The sequence below is a fragment of the Dermacentor variabilis genome, chromosome 2 (genome assembly GCF_050947875.1).
Source record: "Dermacentor variabilis isolate Ectoservices chromosome 2, ASM5094787v1, whole genome shotgun sequence".
In the NCBI taxonomy this organism is placed as follows: Eukaryota; Metazoa; Arthropoda; class Arachnida; order Ixodida; family Ixodidae; genus Dermacentor; species Dermacentor variabilis.
In genome coordinates this window covers 104989625-105011776 of record NC_134569.1, presented here as the reverse complement: position 1 = coordinate 105011776, position 22152 = coordinate 104989625, and the positions used below count along the sequence as shown (strand labels likewise).

The 22152-nt window shown below is 47.1% G+C and overlaps 2 protein-coding genes across 2 annotated transcripts in view; one reads left to right on the top strand and one right to left on the bottom strand.

The window, feature by feature from the left end:
• Nucleotides 1–3180, bottom strand: part of LOC142572457 (UPF0764 protein C16orf89 homolog) — a 109655-nt gene extending 106475 nt beyond the window's left edge. Inside the window, exon 1 of the mRNA XM_075681584.1 lies at nucleotides 2877–3180. Within this exon, the coding sequence (XP_075537699.1) occupies nucleotides 2877–3120 (244 nt within the window). The 5' untranslated portion in view covers nucleotides 3121–3180. The remainder of the gene's footprint in view (nucleotides 1–2876) is intronic.
• LOC142572453 (uncharacterized) overlaps nucleotides 1–21366 on the top strand; it is a 73628-nt gene extending 52262 nt beyond the window's left edge. Inside the window, exon 3 of the mRNA XM_075681580.1 lies at nucleotides 17598–21366. Coding sequence (XP_075537695.1) covers nucleotides 17598–19096 — 1499 coding nt within the window. The 3' untranslated portion in view covers nucleotides 19097–21366. The remainder of the gene's footprint in view (nucleotides 1–17597) is intronic.
• The last annotated feature ends 786 nt before the right edge of the window (nucleotides 21367–22152 follow it).

The window sequence follows — 22152 nt, the reverse complement described above, 5'->3', positions numbered from 1 at the left end:
TTGGCTATGGCATTGCACTGCTGACCACGAGGTCGCGGGTTCAACTCCCGGCCAAGGCTGCCGCATTTCGATTGCGGTGAAGTGAAAAAAAAAGCGCCCGTTTACTTAGATTAGGAGCACGGTAAAGAACCCCAGGTGGTCGAAATTAGTCCGGAGTGCCTCCACTACGGCGTGCCTAATAATCATATCGGGGTTCTGGCACGTAGCAGCCCCGAATTTAATTTATTTATGCATTTCCAATAAACCACGGTGCACGACAATGTTGTGTGGAAGTGGCAACGGTAGTGCGACGACCCCGAGTGCCCGCAATCACTGCCGCAATTAATGCGTTACGCACTCAAAAACAAAGTAAATGTAAATACAAGCGTATGCATCTCCTCCTGTGCCGTATGCACGCGAAAGACAATCCGGGACGAGCACCCGCAAAAAGCGGCGACGTCCTTCGAGGTCTGGAATCGGCCGTGCGCTCACGTGGGAGACACTTAACTCGCCGCGAAGCTTCGCGTGTAAAGCTTTTATTATGGGCGATGAGCTTGTCCAGGTTTTTTCGACAAATGTATTGTGAGTACACATATTTTCTCCCTTCTCTCTTATCGATGATATATGGCTTCATTTATGGGAGGTTGCGCGAGCTACGTATAGGCTGTCCTAACCTGTATGTAAAATTATATTGAAGCACATGTTAGACCACTATGTTTGGCACGCTTTCCACGAGTTAAAGATGCGACATTCAAAAAAATTTTCGAAAGGAAATGCTACGCTTCTAGTCGCGCTCTCACTCACTTCGAGCGGCCACAAACAGAGACATCGAGTAAGCAGGCATGTATGTACAATAATTTTAATTAAGCACTCGATGACACAATGGCCAGATGTCTAACGTGCGTAATTACACATAGCTCGCTCTTTTCCGTGACTTCCCCAACCTCTTCGCAGACTAATTTGCTGGCCACGGCGCTTTGTTCTTCTCCCGGAATTTCTTGCTCGATAGGCCCTGCCGATCAGCTTAAGTTTGGGAACTTCTGAACAACTAACTTACTAGCCAGTGCCTCAGGCTTTCTTCTGTGCGCAGCTTTACCTTAAGATTCTTTTTTATTATATGCACATTCCCAATTAAGTCACAAGGTTGTTCTGGGGTAGAGTCACTGATTAGTATTTAAATCTGAGTTAACCAAATTAGTGAACGGCACTTAGGAATACGTGGCGACTACAATAGATGGTGTGTTGTAGTAATTGAACGAGTAGCAAATGGTTGAAAATGCCGTTTTCGAGGGAAACATCGTAGGGAATACGAGGGTTACAGATTGGATAGCGAAGTCTGTGTGTCCAGTGTTGAGCAAAACGAGAATAACAAGACAGCACGAACGAAATTTCTTGTCCTGCTACAAGGTAATTTAGTCGATGCCGGGGTTGATGATAATCAATAAAGAAATCTATCACCGTACGTAAGTCTCCGTTGAGCAGGCTTCCTGGCTTAGAAGGCCTTGTCATGAGCAAGCGCCAACCTAGATATCGATCTGTTACTGATGACTGGTTTAGCTATCTTTTGACTGACACGTAGGTAGATGCCGCACGCTTCACTTTCCTTCACTAGGTAATTTAGCGCGCGCTCACTAATTTACAAAAACTTAGCAGAGAAAAAAATTATGCACAGCGTTGCGTAGAATTCGGCACTGAGTACATGTTGAAAGGCTGAGCACAATGATAAAACTGTGTTAGTAAAGGAAGAAAAAACATGGAAAAACATTGCATGAATTTTATTACTCGAGGCTACAGGATCTTGGAGGTAGACTAAATTATCAGGAGGGCCACTCTAAGCTTCTATGCATGATTTCAAGCCGAACCAGCGAATTAAGCTTCTTTACCGCCAGAAAAGATATCGCATCCTTCAGCGATCATGCAGGCAACAAGAAGTGACGTGTACAAACTCAGCAGGTGGCGTCGCGCAACCATCTGTGAGAAGAGCAAAAATTAACTGGCTGGGATTTATGTAGGACAAAAATGGACGCATACACCATCATATTACTTACTCTTTAGTTGTTGTTACAATGACGGCAATGAGGTGCGCTGCGCTGCGCGACTTTGAGTCTTCGTGGGGAACGGAATTAATGAGCCTGTTGAACTGATTACGTTGACTTCCACTCCTACCAGGCTTTAACTCTAATACTAGTGAAAGCATGTCCCTCACATATGCATGAACGTACAGTGGACGCCATACGTAAACATCGCACACGCATTCTTTCCTTCATACCAGTGCTTGAAAAAAAGTGAACCATTGTCATCCGTAGCGTTCTCATTTCGTACCTCGTGACTGTAATTATGACCCAAAAAACAATGAGGGAATGCAGTTGTACAGTGCGTTTCCATTTCTACTGTATTCTGTAAGCGTAACCAGCCAGAGGGTAGCCTAGATCACCCGCAAAATGCGGTGGGATGGCCCTGTCTCTTTCCGAGCTGTTCTTGAGACGAAATGGGGCCCTCAAGGCTGGGCTCCCGCACGACATCTCGAGCTTAAGAAAGCCTCATAAAGTTGCCTGGAAGATGCGGTAGCCTCGCACACAGCGAGGGAGAGAGAGAGAGAGAGACAGAAAGGCGTGGAAAGGCAGGGAGGATAACCAGCCGCGCGTCCGGTTTGCTACCCTGCACTCGGAGAAGGGGTAAAAGGGTGAAAATAGAGAGTGAAAGAAGGGAAGAGAGAGCGCACTAGTCGCGCGCACACTTGAAGGAGCACGCGAATCTACAAACGGTCGCAGAGACCTTGTCGAATTTCGGGAACTACAACAAAACTCCCATTGCTTTCTGCGCCAGTAACGCGCATGGCAGTGGTCCAAGGACCTTTGTTGCTTTAACTGTAGGTAAGGATGTCCAGCAAAGCTTACCGACGATCATGGCGAAGCCGATGTATATGTCCTCGTAGAGGTGCTCGATCCTGTTCCCGAGCGCGGTCACGCTGCCTTCGGCCACGGACAGGGCATCGTCCACCAGGTCCCAATCGGTGGCACGCGCCGTTGGCCACCGCTCCTCCGCGTCCACGTGCCCCCCTAGTCGCGCTGACAGAGCGCACGCGAATACCGCGACAGCCAGGACCGCCGCCACGGTGCTCCTCGCCGCCGCAGACGTCATTCGCGGCGCTTCTAGCCGGGCGAGCGAGCGGCGTGAGCCAGACCCGAGTACAACAGCTGTTTTCGCGAAACCCGGCGAGATCCCGGTGGTGTCGGTGGGAGCGACTCTTTTAAACGGGACGCCCTTAGCCGCGGTTGGTCCGTTCGATCGGAGAGCAGCGCCCACGCGGCCGAGAGGCGCATGCGCCGTTTCGCGCCATCTGCCGTATTGAGCCTGTTTTGTTTGTGTTGGGCACCACCCGTTGCATGCAGCGCTGCCAATTGGTAACGCGATGGAGCTTTTGTCTGTCCGTCCGTCTGTCTGTCTGTCCGTCTGTCTGTCTGTCTGTCTGTCTGTCTGTCTGTCTGTCTGTCTGTCTGTCTGTCTGTCTAGTGTTTCAAAAACTGTCGAATGGTCGTATTATGAAATAATAATGATAACAGTGATGTTCTAATCCGCCTAATCCTTTTTATTGGGACCGTTCTTGTTTGTTGCGTTTCTTGGAAGCCTGGGTTTTCGATATTGATACTGAATGAAATTCCAGCCATTTCTGTCTGATAGATAATCTGTGGAATATGACCGGCCCGCTTGCTCAAGTTTTCTTCGCTTGGTAAACTATAACAAGAAAAAAAAAATGACGGCCTTGGCAGGCATTTCTCATTTAAAAACTAGCTTCCGTTACGTTAATGAACAAACCACGAACCGAAGCCAGAAGGGCGATGTCAGACAAACCTATGTAACGCCCATCATTCTAATCATATGATTAATCGCCATACCCACCGTTGTCTGCGGACGCCATATATAGCATGTCGATCTGCCTGTAATAATCTCGGTGTGAAACTTCACGGCTCATGTTGCCGTGGAGCGGGTCTAAAACTCCAGGAAAGGTACACTTGTTCACTCGCTTCACTCCGAAGAACTAGGTAACTTAGCCTTTTATTTGTTTATTTTTAATAAAAAATATCTCATTGACGTGTCCCGAGCAAGTTTCAAAGAACTATGCGTGAGGTAATTTAGCGCTTTAGCAGACAAAGGTAATTTAGGAACGTGGACTTTATTTCGAACTAATGTGTTCAAGCTGTGATTTTTGTTCCAAATTAGTATCCAGGCGCTATACATTATCGTAGCCGGTGGTCAGAAAACCAACGTGCCTCTGAACTATAGTGATAGCGGTGAAACCAAAAGCCCGAAAGAAAAAAAAAGATAATCAAGAGAAATAGCAACATTCGAGATGCTATTGCAAGAGCCTGTAAAAAAGGACGTTCTCATTTCTATATTTCTGTTTTATAAGTTGATTTCGTGAAGGGTGAACGTTGAATAGCAACCATTTAGCCATCAGACACGTTTGAATGCAGCGTCACACTACGGGTCTTCTGTACATACGTCAGTGAGTGCAGTAAGCCTATCCTTACAACGAAATTAAATAATTCATCCTGTTGTTTCATCCAAACACTTTCTCTCTATGAGCAAAAAAAAAAAAAGAGAAAACATCACTACTTACATGTTCATTAGTTCGGCTGTTATGGGAACTCAATTTATATAGAGCGTCTGAAAAGCTCTCGTCGGAGAACCTGGCGGTAGTATGCACTGCACGTCTATGATATCTACGCTCAATTACTTCAAGAATTTTCTGTCTGTTATACCAGTATTAAACGGGGACAAGTGAAGTTCCTCCCCACCTTGAGTACAGAACATAATTTTCTTAACTTTCTTTAATGTAGACATAGGCTGGCGGCCCCTCCACGTTTATGTAATAAAATAGTTATCTTCTATTTCTCTCGCCATCCCCACAACGCTGTGAACTTGCGAATGTCCTGCTTATCGCTCGACGATCAATGAATCGAAACCATTTTAGTGCCAACACACTTGAGTTGCTGACAAATAGAATGAAACTTTCGACAATGGGTGTAGAAATGGGCACTAGAGCAAACAGCGAGCAAACCGAAAAAACCCTAGAATGACTCTCTCTCGCGGTATTTCTGCATTTTTTCACATGACAAGAAAACGTTGTGGAAAAATAATTCCCTTGTATCATAGAAAGAACGACTGAATGAATTAATCGAGATATAGATGCAACAGTGAACCGGGATGACAAGTATACATGCTCGTCGACTAGCATGAGCATCTCTTCGCATGCTCATGTTGCTTGTTCATTTTTCGACACGTCTTCCAGAGACGCTGCAACTCAAGCGGAGTCACTTGAGGCCGCCCTGCACGCTTTTAGACCAAAACAGCATGGCGTCGTTTCTCTCGTCCCATTTTTTGTCCCATTTGCACTTTTCTTCCTTTTTTTCCTTTACTCCCCGAGCTTCAGTCTCGAAATGCCTGCAATCCGGTCGGAGAACTTAGCGCGTCGCAGCGCGTCGATCACTGCGGGACGCCCCCGAAGCGCCTGTACATCGCCCACCACAGCATGTGGTGCCGACGCATGCTCCGACCCCTGCGACTGAAGGCAATAAACAGCTTGGGACTTTGCTACTGCGAATTGCTCCTCCGAATCTACTGTTGCTTTTGCAGCTCGAATCGTCGTGCTTGTTCTGTGTTTCCCGTTGCTCTATTTTACGGAGCAAAAAGAAGAAAAAAAGAATGTTGCTTACAGGCCCCGCTGTGCGTCACTGTACTAGCGTTCTAAATTTACTGTTAGTTTTTGAATTCGTACTTCCAAGAAAGCTCACTTTCAGTGTTTCTTACAGGTGTCTATGGTCACAGCATTTCACAGCGAAAAGACACGCAGTCTATGAAAAGAAAGAGTGACACTCGTTGGGGATGTCTTGCTCCCACAAAATTGTTCCTGTCGGTCTCGCAGGTATTTCTACTCTTACACGCTACGCTCCCGAGGTACCTTAAATGGCCCGCCCAAGCCATTTATGTCAATTTCAGGAATGATCCTGTTCTCCTCTCCTGGCTATTCTGGTTGATAACTCACACGTCGGGACGACAACAGGGTCATGCACCCTACGTCACCAGTACAAACACCGTAAATCGGTCCCTGTACGAGGAACACCAAATCCCACCTGTCTGCTAGGTAGCCACGTCTTTGTCAACAGGCCTGCTCTTCCTCGTCGTCTCGCTTACCTGCAGTGCACAATCAACCGACTTCACCTCGCGTAGAGCGTTTTGCACTGCGCCGTGTGGCTGCAACAGCGTATAACTGAAATGCGCCGAATCCAGATAAGTGTTTTTGAACAAGAGCGCCAGCGTTACCTTTGCTACTGACATAGGGTGTGTTGTAATTCTGGTCGGCATCGGAGACAGTCTACTTAGACAGCTAAAGAGACTGCCGAGACAACTTCGAGACCATCTAATGGAACGCGTTTCAAGCCGTCTGGAAGTTGTATGGAAGACGTTTCTGCGACGGGACGCCGCCTCGCGGCGACAAGAAAAAGTTGAGAGAAACACAGAATATTTCTGTATTTTAAGTCTTTGCGCCTGCGAACCTATGATAAACACGATGTGAGTTGCATTAAGGGCAAAGGAAAGCGTGTATACGTTTTCTCGCGCGCATATACGACCTTCCCGTTGAGTTTCCAAGCGTAAGCGTCCTGCTCAGCCTCCATCTCGCTTGGACAGTAAAGTAGCTTCCATCGTTTTTGACTTCGAAGCTGTCTACTTTGACGTCTTCGTGAGAAATGGAACGATACTTAAAGTGGCCACTGCCCGCTTAGCCGTCTACTTTGCCGTCTACGGCGAGTATTGGAACACAGCCATATACCGTTGACGCGTCTTCTAGAGAAGTACGCAGTGAGGAGGAGAGAACGCCCACAGGGAGGGCTGCGAAAGCGATAGAGAAACCGCTATCTCGCCTTCCAGCTCAGAGTGGTCTAGGTGCCCTTTATGTTCAAGAACTGCACGCGCGTATCAGGGTGACATAGCGATTCTTCAGAGGGAAGTAGCGAACGCAAATTGCTAGATAAAGGAAGCGCACGCAGGGTTGGAGGGGGGACAGGACAAGCGCCAAATGATGTAAGCATTTTTTAGAGCGCGTGCATAATCAAAAGACTGTCAACTCCACCCCACACACGCACACACACACAAGTGTGCGTGTGTGTGTGTTTCTCGCAGCAAGCCACTCCATTAAACATTTTCCTTCTCTCTCTCTCAACAATATGGAAGGACATTAACGAAAGCTCAATCCCTCTCTTATTTTTTTTTTCGAGGACGGTTTCCAATTAACCAGACAATGTCTCAAATAGTCCATAAACATTATGAATATTTCGAAAAAATTACCGATGGGAGGTCCATAGACTACGTTGACAAATGTCTATAGACTTTCTGTAGAATGGTAGAAGGAATTTTCGCTATGGCTTTTGCTTCCGCAGCACTGCATAGTTTTAGTGCAGAAACGCCCAGACTGCTGCGACTAGACTAGGAAATAATATCGCGCTTACGCAAAAGAAAGAATCATGACTCCTGCAAGAAGACATTGAGTCAGCGTGCACAAGAGCTGATACCAGCGCTGGCCCGTTATTCGGGTCGCGAGAAACGCCGTATTTCGGCTTCAAGACGACCATGCCCATGTGCCAAATAGAGCGAACGTCGAAGTTGTAAGCAGTAAATTGCATTCTTTCCAGGGATATGCCTGTCGTGCTACATATCACCTGATTCAATTGTTTGCGAAACACTGTCTTTCTGTTTTACTGTTGCCAGAATAAAACTGGCGAATTCCTGAGCTGAAAACAGCCTTGCTTGCATAAGCCACCTTTTTAACTCAATATATATATATATATATATATATATATATATATATATATATATATATATATATATATATATATATATATATATATATATATATATATATATATATATATATATATATATATATATATATATTAGGAAGGCAGCGATGTTAACCAGTCAAGAGTCCGGTTGGTTGCAGTACGCTGGGCGAAAAGAAGCGGGTAAGAGAGAGAAGTGAGAGAGAGAGAGGGTATAGAAACGTGCACGGACAGGACTGGACCAAAGCTGCTCGTGCAAGCCAGACGTTCTCAGAAAGCAGAAAAGTGCCTTCAATGCCTTCTGAGCCGATGATTGGCGGGGATCGTGTTCTAGTACTGTTTGTTCACTCAGAGGACGATGATCTAGTTTCCTCAATGTGTTAGACAAAGATTGTCTTTGTGCTTCAAATTGAAGACGGTGGCGCAATAAGCGGTCAGCATTCTCCTCGCAACCGCAAACTTCATATGTAGGACAATCAGCCATTCCAATTTGTGCTGAATAAGCTTTCCTTTCATGAAGGCAACTCTCTGCCACAACCGACACAGAAGAAGCGCATCACGTCAATGCAGTCCGGTCGGAAGTCTGAGTTGCAGTGAAGGGTTTAGACTGTGCAGTCTGGTGCGCCTTGTATGTGCGGTATTCCACTCTGGCAAGGAGATTGTGCGTGCTAGAATGCGAAGTTGTCGCGCAGCGTCGGTCCTTGAGAAAGGACGGGGATGCAGCGGTTTTCCTTGTTTTGATGTCCGAGCTGCCTTATCTGCGTCATCATTTCCAATGATACCGCAATGAGCTGGTATCCATTGAAAAGAGATATCATCGCCTTTTTCTCTCGAGTGATGGACAAGTTCCACGATTTTGCACGTGAGCTCATCGTGAGTTCCATGTCGGAGAAACGACTGCACACATTTCAAGGCTGGCCTTGAACCGCAGATGACCGCCCATTTTCGAGGACTTTCAGTATTTGGCACATGAAGCGCGTCGCGACGAGTCGCGAGCTCTGTAGCTTTAAACGTGATAATGTGGGAAGCCTTGAACCGCTGGCTTATTCCCGTTGTTCGTATAACTACGGCGCCACCGGAACTGGCTGATGCATCTGAGCCATCAGCATAGACCTGTGTGTAGTCGCTATATTTCTCGTTCAGGAGGAGTAAACTAAGTTGCTTGAGTGCAGGTGGCGGTAAGTATGACTTTTTCTGAAGTCCTGAAGTTGTTGGGTTTACTTCAGCACGGCTCACACAAACTGGAGGAATCGAAGGTCTTGCCGCAGGTGCGTAACCTGACCTGAGAGAGGTATGGTGCGTGAAGACAGTTGCACTGAATGTCGGGTGGGAATTTTCTACTGAGAGACTTGCGAAGTGGTGACTAGGAGCCTGTGCGAAGTGTATTATGTGCACACGCATTGTTTAAATGGTAACGGGGGTTCTAGTAGTTTAATCTCGAACAAATGCAATTCACCTTATTCGTCGCATTGCAGCAAAAGCAGCTGGAGCTCGTACTGACGTAGCTCTACGGTTGGTGCGTGCAGTCTTGCAGCCACGAATTTTATACCAAGCACAATTTCAACGGTTGACTTTGACACAGCTGGCACAGTTGGAGACGATTAATCGCGATGCTATGCGCACAATCACAGCACTGCCCCGCATCACTCCGATACCAACCTTATAGGAACATGCCCAGCTCAACACAATTGCAGAGCTAATTTTGCAACGTGAAAAAGCACGTGAAATAAAAAAGCAACTTATTCCGGCTGTCGCTGCGTTGCATGCTCATTTTCACCGCGGCTCTCGGATTGACAATCAGCCCTATCCAATGCCTCCCTGGGAATTCACCAGCATCACAACTAATAAGCCAACGAAGTTACGACGCAGCGATACAACAGGTATTATTGACGAACACAATATCGTCGATGCATCATGCGCTAACAGCTGCAAAGTCTATACGGATGCTGCCATTCTCCCAGACGGCGGAAGGACATCATTCCTGAGTACTACGCATAATTTCATCAGCGGCCACCAGCGCTATTCATCTACGGAAGCCAGCGCTCTAGTAATGGAACTTCAAGCCATCCACGACGCTGTGCAAGATGCGACATCTAAGCGGCCTACCACCAAGCAACTAGATATCGTCACTGATTCTTTAGCGGCTATGCAGGAACTCAAGAAGGTTGATAAGGCGATGGAAATCTGCGAGACAATACACACTATGAATAGTAAGACAGCTACTTGCGTCAAGGTACACTGGATTCAAGGCCATTCAGCGAACCCTCACATGACCAGCAGGCACACTGCCCTCCTAATCCTGATCTTCCACCTAGTCCCCTCCCACCTCAACCCCTTAACTCGCTCCGAGACCGTAAAAACTTTCTCCGGCAGGGCACACGCGCTCTTATCCCACCGTGTGTCTGCTCCCTCACCCTTCACCTAACTAGGGCGGAAGAAGTTGTGCTTAGGAGGCTTCGGGCCGGGGTGGCCCTTACACCGGCTGTTATCTCAAGGTGGAACTGGTCGCATTTACCACTGGGTGCTACGTGTCCATACTGCTCCGTTCCTGTGATGGAAGCAGACGCATACCACCTAATATGGACATGTACTGGTTTAAAATCAGAACGCTCGCGTCTCCTACTGCAAGCCGGCCTCCGCTACAGTGTGACAACCAGCTATGACCGCTGGATACATGACAAAAGATTCCACAAAACACTGCTTCAATTCATACACAACACAGGCCTCACAGCACACATATAATACACATATACGCATCAAGAATTATGCCTTAAGGGTAAGTCTTTATCGCAATAAAAAGAACTGCAATAACTTCAGTTGGTCTACCGCAATCCGCGGTAGACCAAGGCATATCTTCAGTGCTCGGGCTTGAATGCTTTGGATTGTAATCAGGTTAGTTCTACAGGTATCGGAGACGACCGGTACATAGTACCGCAGGAATGCAATAAAGAGGACCCTGTATAGCTTCAGCATAGACTGTATTGACAGTCCCAATGTCTTTCCTGCTAGGAGCTTAAACATATGGCAAATTCCCGCCAGGCGTTTTCTCACATAATTCACATGAGGGGTCCAGGAGAGATTTCTGTCAATGACCACCTCCAAGAATCTCTGACTTGTGCTGTACGAGGTCAGCTGTCCGTCGACAGATATTACGTATGGAGACATTGATTTTCTGGTAAATGCCACCACTGCACACTTTTCACATGATATATGAAGTCCTTGTTCTCAAAGGTAGGAAGGAAGGAAGGAAGGAAGGAAGGAAGGAAGGAAAAAGCGGAGAACGAAAGGCAGGGAGGTTCACCAGTTTAGCTTAACCGGTTTGCTACCCTACACATCGGAGTGGGATGGGGGATGAAAGATGGGGAAGGGAGGGAGAGAGAGAGAGAGAGCACATAGCACAGCACACACACATCCTCCGTTAGAGTCCATCACTCTGGCGTGGTACGTGATATCACTGTCACAGCCGCTTCGGTCTCAAAGGTAGGATGATGTTAAAGTGGCTGCCTTCTGAAGCCGCGCGCGAAGCTGCAGTCGCGTCAAACCTGACGTCCAATTGCAAATGTCGTCGGCATAAGTAGAGAGACTAACGGTGCATGGGAAGATGTCGGCGAGTCTTACGAGTGTTACATTGAAGAGCGTTGGGCTCAATATTACGCCAGGGGCAACCCACGGTTACTGTGATTCTGGGAGGTTGTGCCATCCTCGGCAAGCATGAAAAAGGATCTTTTATGTACATAGCTATTTATCCAGAAATAGATCCTGCCGCCAAGTCCTACTGCCTCTAACGCGTTGAAAATTGCTTCGTGCGTTACGTTATCATATGTCTCTTTAACTTCAAGAAAGAGGGCATCAGATAATCTTTTTCAGGACTTCTGGTGCTCGACGTACGTCACCAAGTCGATAACATAGTCTATGGAAGAACGGCCACGCCTGAAACCGGTCATTGCATCTGGATATACCTGGTAATGTTTGAGGTACCATTCCAGTCATGCTAGAACGTCCATTAGTTTTCCGATGCAACTGGCAAGCGCACTTGGTCAGTATGATGCAATGTCTACAGGCGACTTGCCAGGCTTCAGCAGTGGAATTAGGCGACTGGTCTTCCATTCACGGGGAACCGTACCTGTTTGCCAGGAGCTGTTGAACAAGAGCAGGGGCACTTTCCGAGCCTCTTCGCCAAGATTACATAGGGCACGGTAGGTTATACAGTCGGGTACTGGTAATGATGAACGCTTGCACAAGACACGTGCAGCTTCGAGTTCGTCCGTGGCAAAAGAACTGTCCATGCAGAGGTCGCGTGAAATCGGTGAGAGCACAAGCATCGATGTTCCCGCGGACCTAGTTTCGCAGCAATACTCCTGCAAAAATCGTCAGCGACGTCAATCTCTCTGCATTGTTAATGAAGGGGAAAGGGTGGCGCTGCTCAGGGGTTCCACGGAGACCATGAACAGTTCTCCATATGTGAGACAAAGGTTTTCGTGGATCCAAAGATTCGCAGAATGACATCCATCTTTGCGATGCAAGCTTGTCCATGCGAAGCTGAATTTTCTTTTGAGTTGTTCTGGCCAACCTCAGGTCATGTACAGACTTTGTACGCCTGTATCTTCGTTCTGCACGGCGACGAATTGCACGAAGTTTCTTCAGGTCAATTTCGCATTCGGTGAGGGTAGACGTTCTCGTAAGAGTATGCGTGGCAGCCTTTAGGGCACCCTTTATGGTGTCCTCTAGGCTAGAGGACAACTCATCACGACAGCCGTATTCGACAATTGATTTGAACGTCAGCCAGTCGATACACTGTGTGACGCCTGCTAACTTGGAGTCTGTCAACCCTTCAATCCTAAGAAAAGAGGGTAGGTGGTCACTTCCCCGCATTTCAATATCCGGAAATCACCTGACCTTTCTAGTGAAGGAGCATGAAACAAAGGTGAGGTCCAGGCAGCTACAGCAGACAGTTCCAGGCAGAAAGGTGGGGCTTACATCATTTAACAAGTAGAATTCTTGTTCGGAGGCAAATTACACTAATCTTCTGCCCCACGAGTTTATCTTAGAACTTCTCCAGAGATAGTCTCCAGTCTTCAAAATCTACAGTCATCACCAAAGGCTGGAAAGTCGCTGTCGTGATTCGCCGTAACCACTCGCAGTCCAGCCGACTTGAAGGGAATATGTAAGCTCCAACTACTGTGAAAGTGAGCTTGCGTTTCTTCGCTGTCAGATATGCATATTGGTTTCTTGCTTTTAGCTGAAAGCTTGCCAGAAAAATGTGGGCGGGTTAAAAAACGCTGCAAGATTACCGAGTGGGATTAACTTTGTTGAACTTTCACGAAGCTTACCGTTGAGGTATGTCGCATGATCGTGCGGGCGTGATAAAGTTCGAGCTACATAATATATCATGTAAGCTGTCGAACTAAACAAGCTAGTAATTATGAGACCGTTAGATCTAGTAATTATGAGGCTGTATTCAAGGCCATTCCTTTTTGCAAAACATGCTGTTTCCAGGATTTTTTTTGTCCCGTAGATCAGTCTATAAGAAGAACCTAGGCATTATGAAGTTTTATTTTTTACTTGGGTGTTCGTATTTTGCAACTTATACGGAGGGCGTTTGAAGTTGCGTTTACAAAGCGCATTTACCTCTAGCTTTTGCCGAAAGTGTACTAAATTTTTTTTTGTGGCAATCATGAACCTTTTTTTTTTAAGTACGGAGTTTTACGTGCCATAACCACGATATGATTATGATAATTTTGACCACCGGGGATTCTTTAACGTGCACCAAGTATCATGAACCTCGGGACGCACGAACGAAACAGATACCAATGTAGGACATTTAAAGGTTTCTTGTTATTAAGCGGGCATCTGATACAGCAAATCACATTCATATACCGCAAGGTCTGCTTCAGATAGGTGCAAGACAGCGTAAAAGTCTTCAGTTAATTTTGTACCCCCATTGGAGAGAGAAGCTCCGAGACAGTTTCATCAAACAATATACGGAAAACCCTCTAGATCATGCACGGTAACACAGTGTCTTAGGTGTTGTCCTCTACAGGCGTCTAACATGGGCTTAGCAAAAATTCATTGAACAGAATATCAAAGAGGTGATATAAAGGTTCTTTATTGCATCGCGTACAAAAAACACGGCTGTTCGGCATGGTCACTGCTGAGCATGCGCCATGCCAATCGCTAGAATTCAATAACATCATTCATAGTCTACCTACCCTCCTCAGAGGCAGCCCTTGACCGTCTCTTGGCCAGAAGCTTACATATAGGTCTTGGGGTTACGCGAGCGCTTTAATAATACCACATGCGTCAAAAGTTCTTGGATAGCTTTATTGAGCCATCGAAAACATAACATTTATGAAAAGTAAAAGTAATGTGGCTGCGTCTATGACATAAACAAATCAACAATGTATGCATGTCACAGTTGAAAAATTCTCGCTTTCGCCGGTACGCAAGCCTGTAGACACTTAGGGAAGGCGTCGACAAGCGCTCGAAAGCAGTCGTCCATAATTATGAATCTCTCCTTGCCGAGTAAATGCTTGATAGGCACTGCAGATTGTGTCACCGGTGGGTTTTCAGCAGGCCCTGCTCTACAAATACGCCCAAATAGAATAGTCAATCGGATTGAGGTTTGGGCGTATTTGTAGGCCCTGCTCTACAAATACGCCCAAATAGAATAGTCAATCGGATTGAGGTTATGTGAGTTTGTCGGCCAATACTGTCCAACGACGCAGTTAGGAAACGAGTTTCTTCGCCACCATTCCACTGTCTTTGCTTTCAAGGAAAGCGCAGAGTTTTAGTGACAGACAAATGTTTTGCATCACAAGTGCTTTGAGGCCCAGCTGGAGTGAATATACTTCTCCAGGATGCCCTTCAGGTAAATTTCCTTGTTACGTTTCGCATCCTCTGGAATGGGAACAATTCCTGACTTTACGTCAAATGTGATGGCTGCCCAGACAATCACTTGCTTTAGATGACCGGACTTCAGCACAAATATACCTCGCTGGTTCGCCTGTTGGACAGTTCGAGCCACAGTCCTGTCATTTCGCCTGCTCGTGCTTTGGTCTATGGTAAAATGTTTTCGTTAAAGAACCCAACGCGGCGATGGGGTGTCGCGGTAATGCGCCGCGCGAACTTTTGACATCTTTGTGGCCGTAAGCAGCGCACTTTCTCAGCCAGCACGTGACACTTTGTCACCGTGCACCTCTTCATCCCTAAAACAGTGCAACATATTCGGCGAACGGGTCTATCACTTATTTTCAGGTATTTCCCCATTTAGAGAACGCTTCGGTGTACTTTGCGTCAGATGCGTTATCGAACTCGCTTCACATTTTTTTCGTTGACCGCAAACCGAGGCCGCTCACTTTTTTTGCTGCTACTCATTGTCCTGAGTTAAATTAAGCGATTTACGGTGTAATTCACTGCAGAGTACGAAACGCGAAACCTCTTCAAAATCACAGATGCCGAGATCGACGCTTTTCCTGGCAAGATCTAGAACTGTTGTGGAATAGAGTGTCACTATTTTTTCTTAAAGGATGACTAGCCATAAATCTCATTTACTGTGCAAAAAATGAAAACTAAATAAACGCATATTAAGGAACGTACAGATAGAAAAAAAAAACGTTATCTGAATAAGAGATTGTTTTTATATATGTCGAATGCTTTCTCTTAGCAACAGAATATGCCGATGACACACTTCTTCAGGCAGCGAAATCGTGGTAGTCGCGCAGATACCAGGTGTTTCACGGAATGCATTCGTAATTGCTTAAAAATATTGAAGATAGTTGAATAATTTCCTCTTGATTGATTCTATTGCTAAGGCATACATTTGAAAATCACTCCACGTAGTAATTTCTCATGTAATTATGCAAATTAGACTAATTAATTCTTTATTTATGAGAGCTTTGCGATTGATGCAATCAATACTTGAAGCGCGCCATCCGAGGAACTCATAACCGTTTCCCGAATAGCAAAAACTTGACGCTGCTAATCATTACACCGCAATGAATTCCGGCCAATTTCACAAAGAAAGGCAAAACTGAACAGCCGACAAACGCGACTGCAATAATCTTAGTCATACTTTTAGTGATGAGTCACGTCACTGCTTGCGCCTCACCATTGGACGAGCATGAAGTATTTGAAGTCGGAGGCGATCTCACCGCTGCCAACCAGATGTTTGGATCCCACCGATGGCATCGGTTGTTGGGAACTCGGCGCTGACGCCCGTGGTTGTACCTGGGTCGCAAGCCCCAAGGGTAGCGTTGGCCTGGCGGCCTGGGGTACAACTGGAAGCATCCGAAGGTCCCGGCAAAGCATGAGTCGACTGGTAACAACAAAACAACTTGTTTATTTTAACATCGCAAAGAGTTGGCGGTCAGGTTGACCGAAGTAGAGAGACGGGAGAGCACTTTACTCAACAGAAGAAATCGGAGCCCTCCTCTTGGCGTCCGGGGGCAGCTGTTTTTATACTCTCGCAGTTGAGGGCAAGAAGGAACCCCTCAATAGACGAGCACGTGATTGTACAATGGGCTAATGGTGACGCACACTGTCGTAGCGCCGCCGTTCGGGCACAAAGACTGGGAAGAGAGGGTGACCCCTGCTGTCGCATCGCCTGGTTCAGGCACAATGACTGGAAGGAGAGGGTGACCCCTGCTGTCGCATCGCCTGGTTCGGGCACAATGACTGGAAGGAGAGGGTGACCCCTGCTGTCGCATCGCCTGGTTCGGGCACAATGGCACATACACTCACACACGCACATGAAGACACGTGGCATCGGAACATGCCTGGAAACGCCTGGAAACGCCTGGCGGGGAGCGTTGCGGCGACGCCGAACGGGCCAAAATGTCTGCCGCCCCGCCGCAGTCGCGCCGGCAAAACCGCGTGTCGCAGGCGAAACGCAACAGAAGTCATCGTGATTGCGGCCTGATAAGGCCACTCGATCGATGTTCGCTCACCGTTCAATCAGTCGCATGGTTATTACAGCTAAAATTTAATTATTCTAATTCGCATAAATATTTTTCTAATAGCTACATCGAGTCGTCTTCAAATGTATGCGTATGTGGCAAAAGCAATACACAGGAAATCATTTTAACATCTCATCGTTCCTATCTTGAAGGAACTTCAAACACATTTCATGAAACATCCGGTATACATGCGACCATGGATCAGAGAATCAATTCTGGCCCGCGGAACCTGAGTAGTAAATCCTGAAGTTTCATGTCCTGAAACTGCTCGGTGAGCTTTGTGAGCGACACCGTAGTGGAGGTATCCGTAATAAGTTTGATCACCTGGGGTTTTACGACTTGAACCTAAAGCACTGGTATTCCATCTCGCCAAGTAGCTGATCCCGGTGGTATTTAGAGCGCGGATATGTGTGTGTCAAGCGCGAAGTGCATAAAAAATGGAAAATGAATATACCCTTTGCATAACCCGGACCCACGTGTTGCAGCAGGTACAGGCAAAATGCACAAGGCGAAAATACTCGGACGCTTGCTCCTTTGGTGCAGTCCTTTGGTTTTGACCATAACTGTTTTCCCAAAGCTTTTGAAAACTTGCTCTCTAGAATGAATTCTGTCATTCCAGATAACTAATACCTCTGAACATTGTCGTGAGTGCTCTAATCACGTCCATAATGCATGCACTTATTCTGGTCATTGAGGACGAGGGTAACTTTAGTTCAGAATAACGCTCACTGCAGCCCCATCGAACCTTTCCGACATCTGCTTAGCTCCTTGACTCTAGCTATATTGTTTTGAGAGGTGTCCGTAATCATTGTTCCTTTTCACGCAGGCTTCACCTACCAGCAACCTCAGAAGAAGGGAGCGACGCAAAACGGTTCAGTTCCCGCCTGCTCTTGTAAACCTTCTCATTCGAGGACCCAATCGCCGAGGCTGAGCGCAACACCGTCGGCCAGTCCCCAATTGCGACGTACCGACCGGCTCGCATCCACCGCATCCCTGAAGTCATTGGGCACGACTCCCGACACCTCACCCAGGACTCTTCGAAAGAACACGCCTTCGTACAGTCGGACGATCACGAAGACACTACCGCAACTTCCCCACTCGGGGCGGTGCCGGAGCTTCGGCATGGGCCCCTTCACCACGGTGTACCGCAACCGCTTCGGCACTTTCACCCGCGTCACCAGCAGTCCACCAACGCGGCCGAGACTGTCGGTGTCGAGCAGCCCCGTGCTGCTTCGAACTGCCGGCACCAGGGGCACATTCACGAGAGGACGACCGAGTGCGCGGAGCCCGCCGAATCCGATGAGGTTGTACCACATCGCCTGCGCCACGGCGAGCTCGGCAGCCAAGCAGCGGCCGCCGGTCAGGCCTCGTCTGCCGCCACCTCCAGTGCCTCCCCGGCCCCCGCCACCTCCTCCGCCCAGACCGAGACCGACCTTCGCCAGTCCGACACAGAGCTCCGTGGCCAAACAGGTCGCGCCGGCCAACAAATACGCCTCGCATTCGGCAGCGTCCACCAGGTCTGGAAGCCCCGTGCAGCAGACGTACGGCTCCTCCGGTAGGCTGACGTCCACGAACCGTCAGTCTTGCAGAGCCAGCAGTCTGTCTCTGACGTCTCTGTCGACGAAAGCGAGGCACTTGCCCCGAAGTCCCGCACCTTCACCAACTCCGGTCAAGCGGAGCGAGACGTTCACGAGGAAGAGCGCGGGTTCAACCGCAGCCGCAGCTAGCCCTTCTGCTGCTCCTCCTGCTGGAGCCGAGACGGAGCGGCAAGTGCCAAGCGCTTCCAGAACGAAGCTGACCAGAAGCCGCACTTTCTCGAAGGACGACCGAGTCGAGATCGTCAAGAGGGACTCCTCCCCTAGGGTGTTCAAACCAAAGTCACCGTCGCCAGCCCAGTCTCCAGACAGGATGACGTCCAAGGCACCTCAAGTTCCAAAAGCTGCGCCGCCGCCTCCATCGCCTCCAGCGGCTGCGCCGTCCGCCCCGCGATCGCCGCCCAGTGCCGGGGACAAGCAGAAGGCGATCAGGGGTGGACGCACCAAGACACCGCCGAGAGCGACAACATCGACACGGGCATCCGCAGAGCGGCTGGCGTTGCAGGCACAGCCGCGAGACGATTACAATGTCGACGAGGAATACGAGATTAATGGCGCGTCGGTTGACTACGATTTACCAGTCGCTGTTGTTGCTAATGGATCCCTGCGTAGGGCAAGCAAACCGGCACTCACGAAAGAGATATCGGACAGGGACCCCGCAGCCATACAGGGTACCACAGCCAACTCAAAGACATCAAGAAGCATTATGGTGCAGACTACCGACATTTAGAAGCTTTTCTGCAATATACAACTGGGATAGTGATAACAGCGCGAAATAACGCAGAGCCGTAAAAAACTGCTTCACGCTGGCCGACATGTTTGCGATCATGTCGTTAGCTATTACAAATTACCGGCCCCGTACTTATTGCCACATTCATACGCGGGCTTCTTCGTGAATACATGACTACACCAGGTGCTGTTTCTTTAGCGTTAGCAGAATTTTCAAAAGTCCTCTGTGGCATAAAGCACGCATCTACTCATTGAACAGGATTGCTCTGAGAGGCGGGCATCATTTGCATAAGAAATATGAATGCAAAATTGACTAATTAAAAATTTGCTAATCAACTTTTCAAACAAGTACTTTCACGGACGTATTGCCATTTACGAATTGAAGCCACGCATTTCACAAGACACATCCACACTAAAGAAATGATTCTAGCGCCAGTTTTGGCATAAGCTTTGCCAAACTTGAGGCAAAGGTTCGCTGTTGTATCACTTACTTTCCAACGAAAATCCTTTTTACGAATTGAAGCTAAAAAATAGCTAAAACACCAATACATTTCGTCGCACACTTTAGGGACGCTTATCTCGAACCTGTGCAATCCTCAGAATTTGTCCCAAGTGGATGCGCCTTGCAAGTTCATCAGCTACAATTCGCAAGTTGTAATACACGCCGTAACGTGATATGTTTAGTAGTTTATTAGTTTTATTTTGATAATAATCAGTCAATTACGCATTTCGATTTCTCATACTACTAGAGTCCGGCTTTCGCAGAGCTCATGCCATGCTTGTGCTACATGCCAATCGGCGGTTAAAAAGAATTCTCTTAACAATTAACAAACAAACATTCATACAGTGAAGGATTAGTCCAGTCGCGAGTTCACGCTTGAGTTAAATACTCCACTCTGTCCATATGCCACGCGTTTTGCTTTTGTTGCCACAGAATCAATGCGAACATGTGCACCTTTTCTAGAGGGGAATTAAATAGCACGTACCAATAAATAGCTCTTAAGAATGTCGCATGTAGCGTTAGCTTCTACCGGCCAGCCGCGCAGAAAGTCACGACGGAACGATGCAAAACGCGAATGTAGGTGAGAATCACCATTTCTAGATTTATCATCGCGCTTTGGACACGAAATCTTTTAGCGGGAGTCCAACTGCTAGACCTTGGGCTATTAGGCACACAGAGAAAGCTGTTTATTTGAATACAGAGACGCTCGACGACGTAGCTTCGTCTATACGCTATTATGAATACGGATCGGAGGAGAGTGGAGATGAAGGGTCACGTATGAAAGAGATCGTAAGAAACTATTCAAGGATAGATAAAAATAAGGAAACAGGAGGTATCATCCTGTCCTTACTGAAGCCGTTTAGTTGCTAGAAAGTTTGTTTCCACCTTGCTTCCACTGTGATGATTGAATACTCTCGGGAGTGCTGTGTTGTCCATTTTTAAGAAGATCGATCGCAGTTAGGCTTAAAATAGGGGTCGAAAAGTGAGGCACATAAGGTCCGTTACACCTACCTCCTGTAAGGTAAGGCTACTCGAACCACAGGGAACATGTCTCTAATAGTAAATAGGAACATTTGAATGCATCCGCGTACTAATGACACGCTTGTTACGACTTGACTAAGGTGCTGCAACGTCTCGTCGGTGTTTCTTATAGGACACCGAAAAAAGAAAGTGTATTAATTAAATTGCGACGGTTACACGTAGATATCGAAGCAAAAACGATATGTTATAGCCTGTACAAGCGCCATCACATTAGAAGCTATAACGATCGACGCCCATTTTATTGTTTACTTACACCTACAGTGTCCTTATTTCGCTTTTATTGAAATGCATTTAGCTTTCGTAAGGCCGCAATATTACTAGAAACCTCTGTTTACCTGCACTTTTTTGTATATTTTGTTGCTCATACTTAGCGTTGAAGTATATTCGTTAACTGTATTGAAACGACTATGAAATGTTTAATTCCTTTCATTCTTCCTTCCTTTTCTATTCCCAACCAGAAAAAAGTGCTTCTAGGCGTGCCTCTAAAATCGGCCATACCCGTTTCCTCTGCTATTGTCATCACTTGTCTTAACAACAACATATTTTACGCTGTTGGAAGTTTTCTATGTCAGTTTCATTAGTTAAACGGAGAATTTTTCTTGAATTTTGTTACTAACTTATGCACTTTGTTCTGAATGGTCATAGTCTGCGGAGACCAAGTAAAACGATGGCGTGAAGAGTACGTATGTACTTTTGCTAAGAGAAATGAATAAAAAGTGCGCACTTCATATGGTGACTGGTGTATTATGCTCACCGCAAGCAGTGAAGTCATCCAGCGTTAAATAGGTATGTTTCTCATGCAATTAGAACCAACGCGCGCGGCAAACGAAATCGCTTCAAGTAGCTGACGCAGTTTTCCTTCTTCATCTGGGTTACTCTAAGAGGCGGAAATTGCTTGTACGACCGACCACAATGTATATCTAGCAAATCCGTTAGCTTTCATCATACCCACAATTGAATGCATTACTTTACATGCCCCGAATGTGGGACATGCACAGTAAGACCAGTAAGACCATCACATAAGACCAAGGCAAAAATATAACAACAAAGAACCTTTTCTTCCTCTGTCTGCCACAGGCGCTCCATAAAAGTTATGTTGGAGTTAAAACTGCGGAGCGGCATGTTGTGATTGGTCTGCAGGACTGACACGGCAACGTTTGTTTCAGTGGGGACACATTGAAATGTTTGAGCTCGCGAGGTGGCGTGTCACCACCGTTAGGGGCAGCAAGGTCCAGTCTCTTCACATGACGGCTAGGAAGAGTGGACACTCGTCCATTATCAGAATGGAAGGCCCTGGGTCAGTGTTGTCGAAGGCTATAGATATAAGTATAATGCTCCAGCTCCTGATGGCTACAGGGCCACATGACAGACTTCGACAATGGAGTGTGCTACACGTAAACTTTGTGCGTCGTTTGTGCTTTACATGTTTCTCTCACTTGCCTCGCGTTTTCCTCTCTCCCCGCTCCCCCAACCGCACTTCTTTATTACGCAATATTTAGGAGATGCTGGCACCT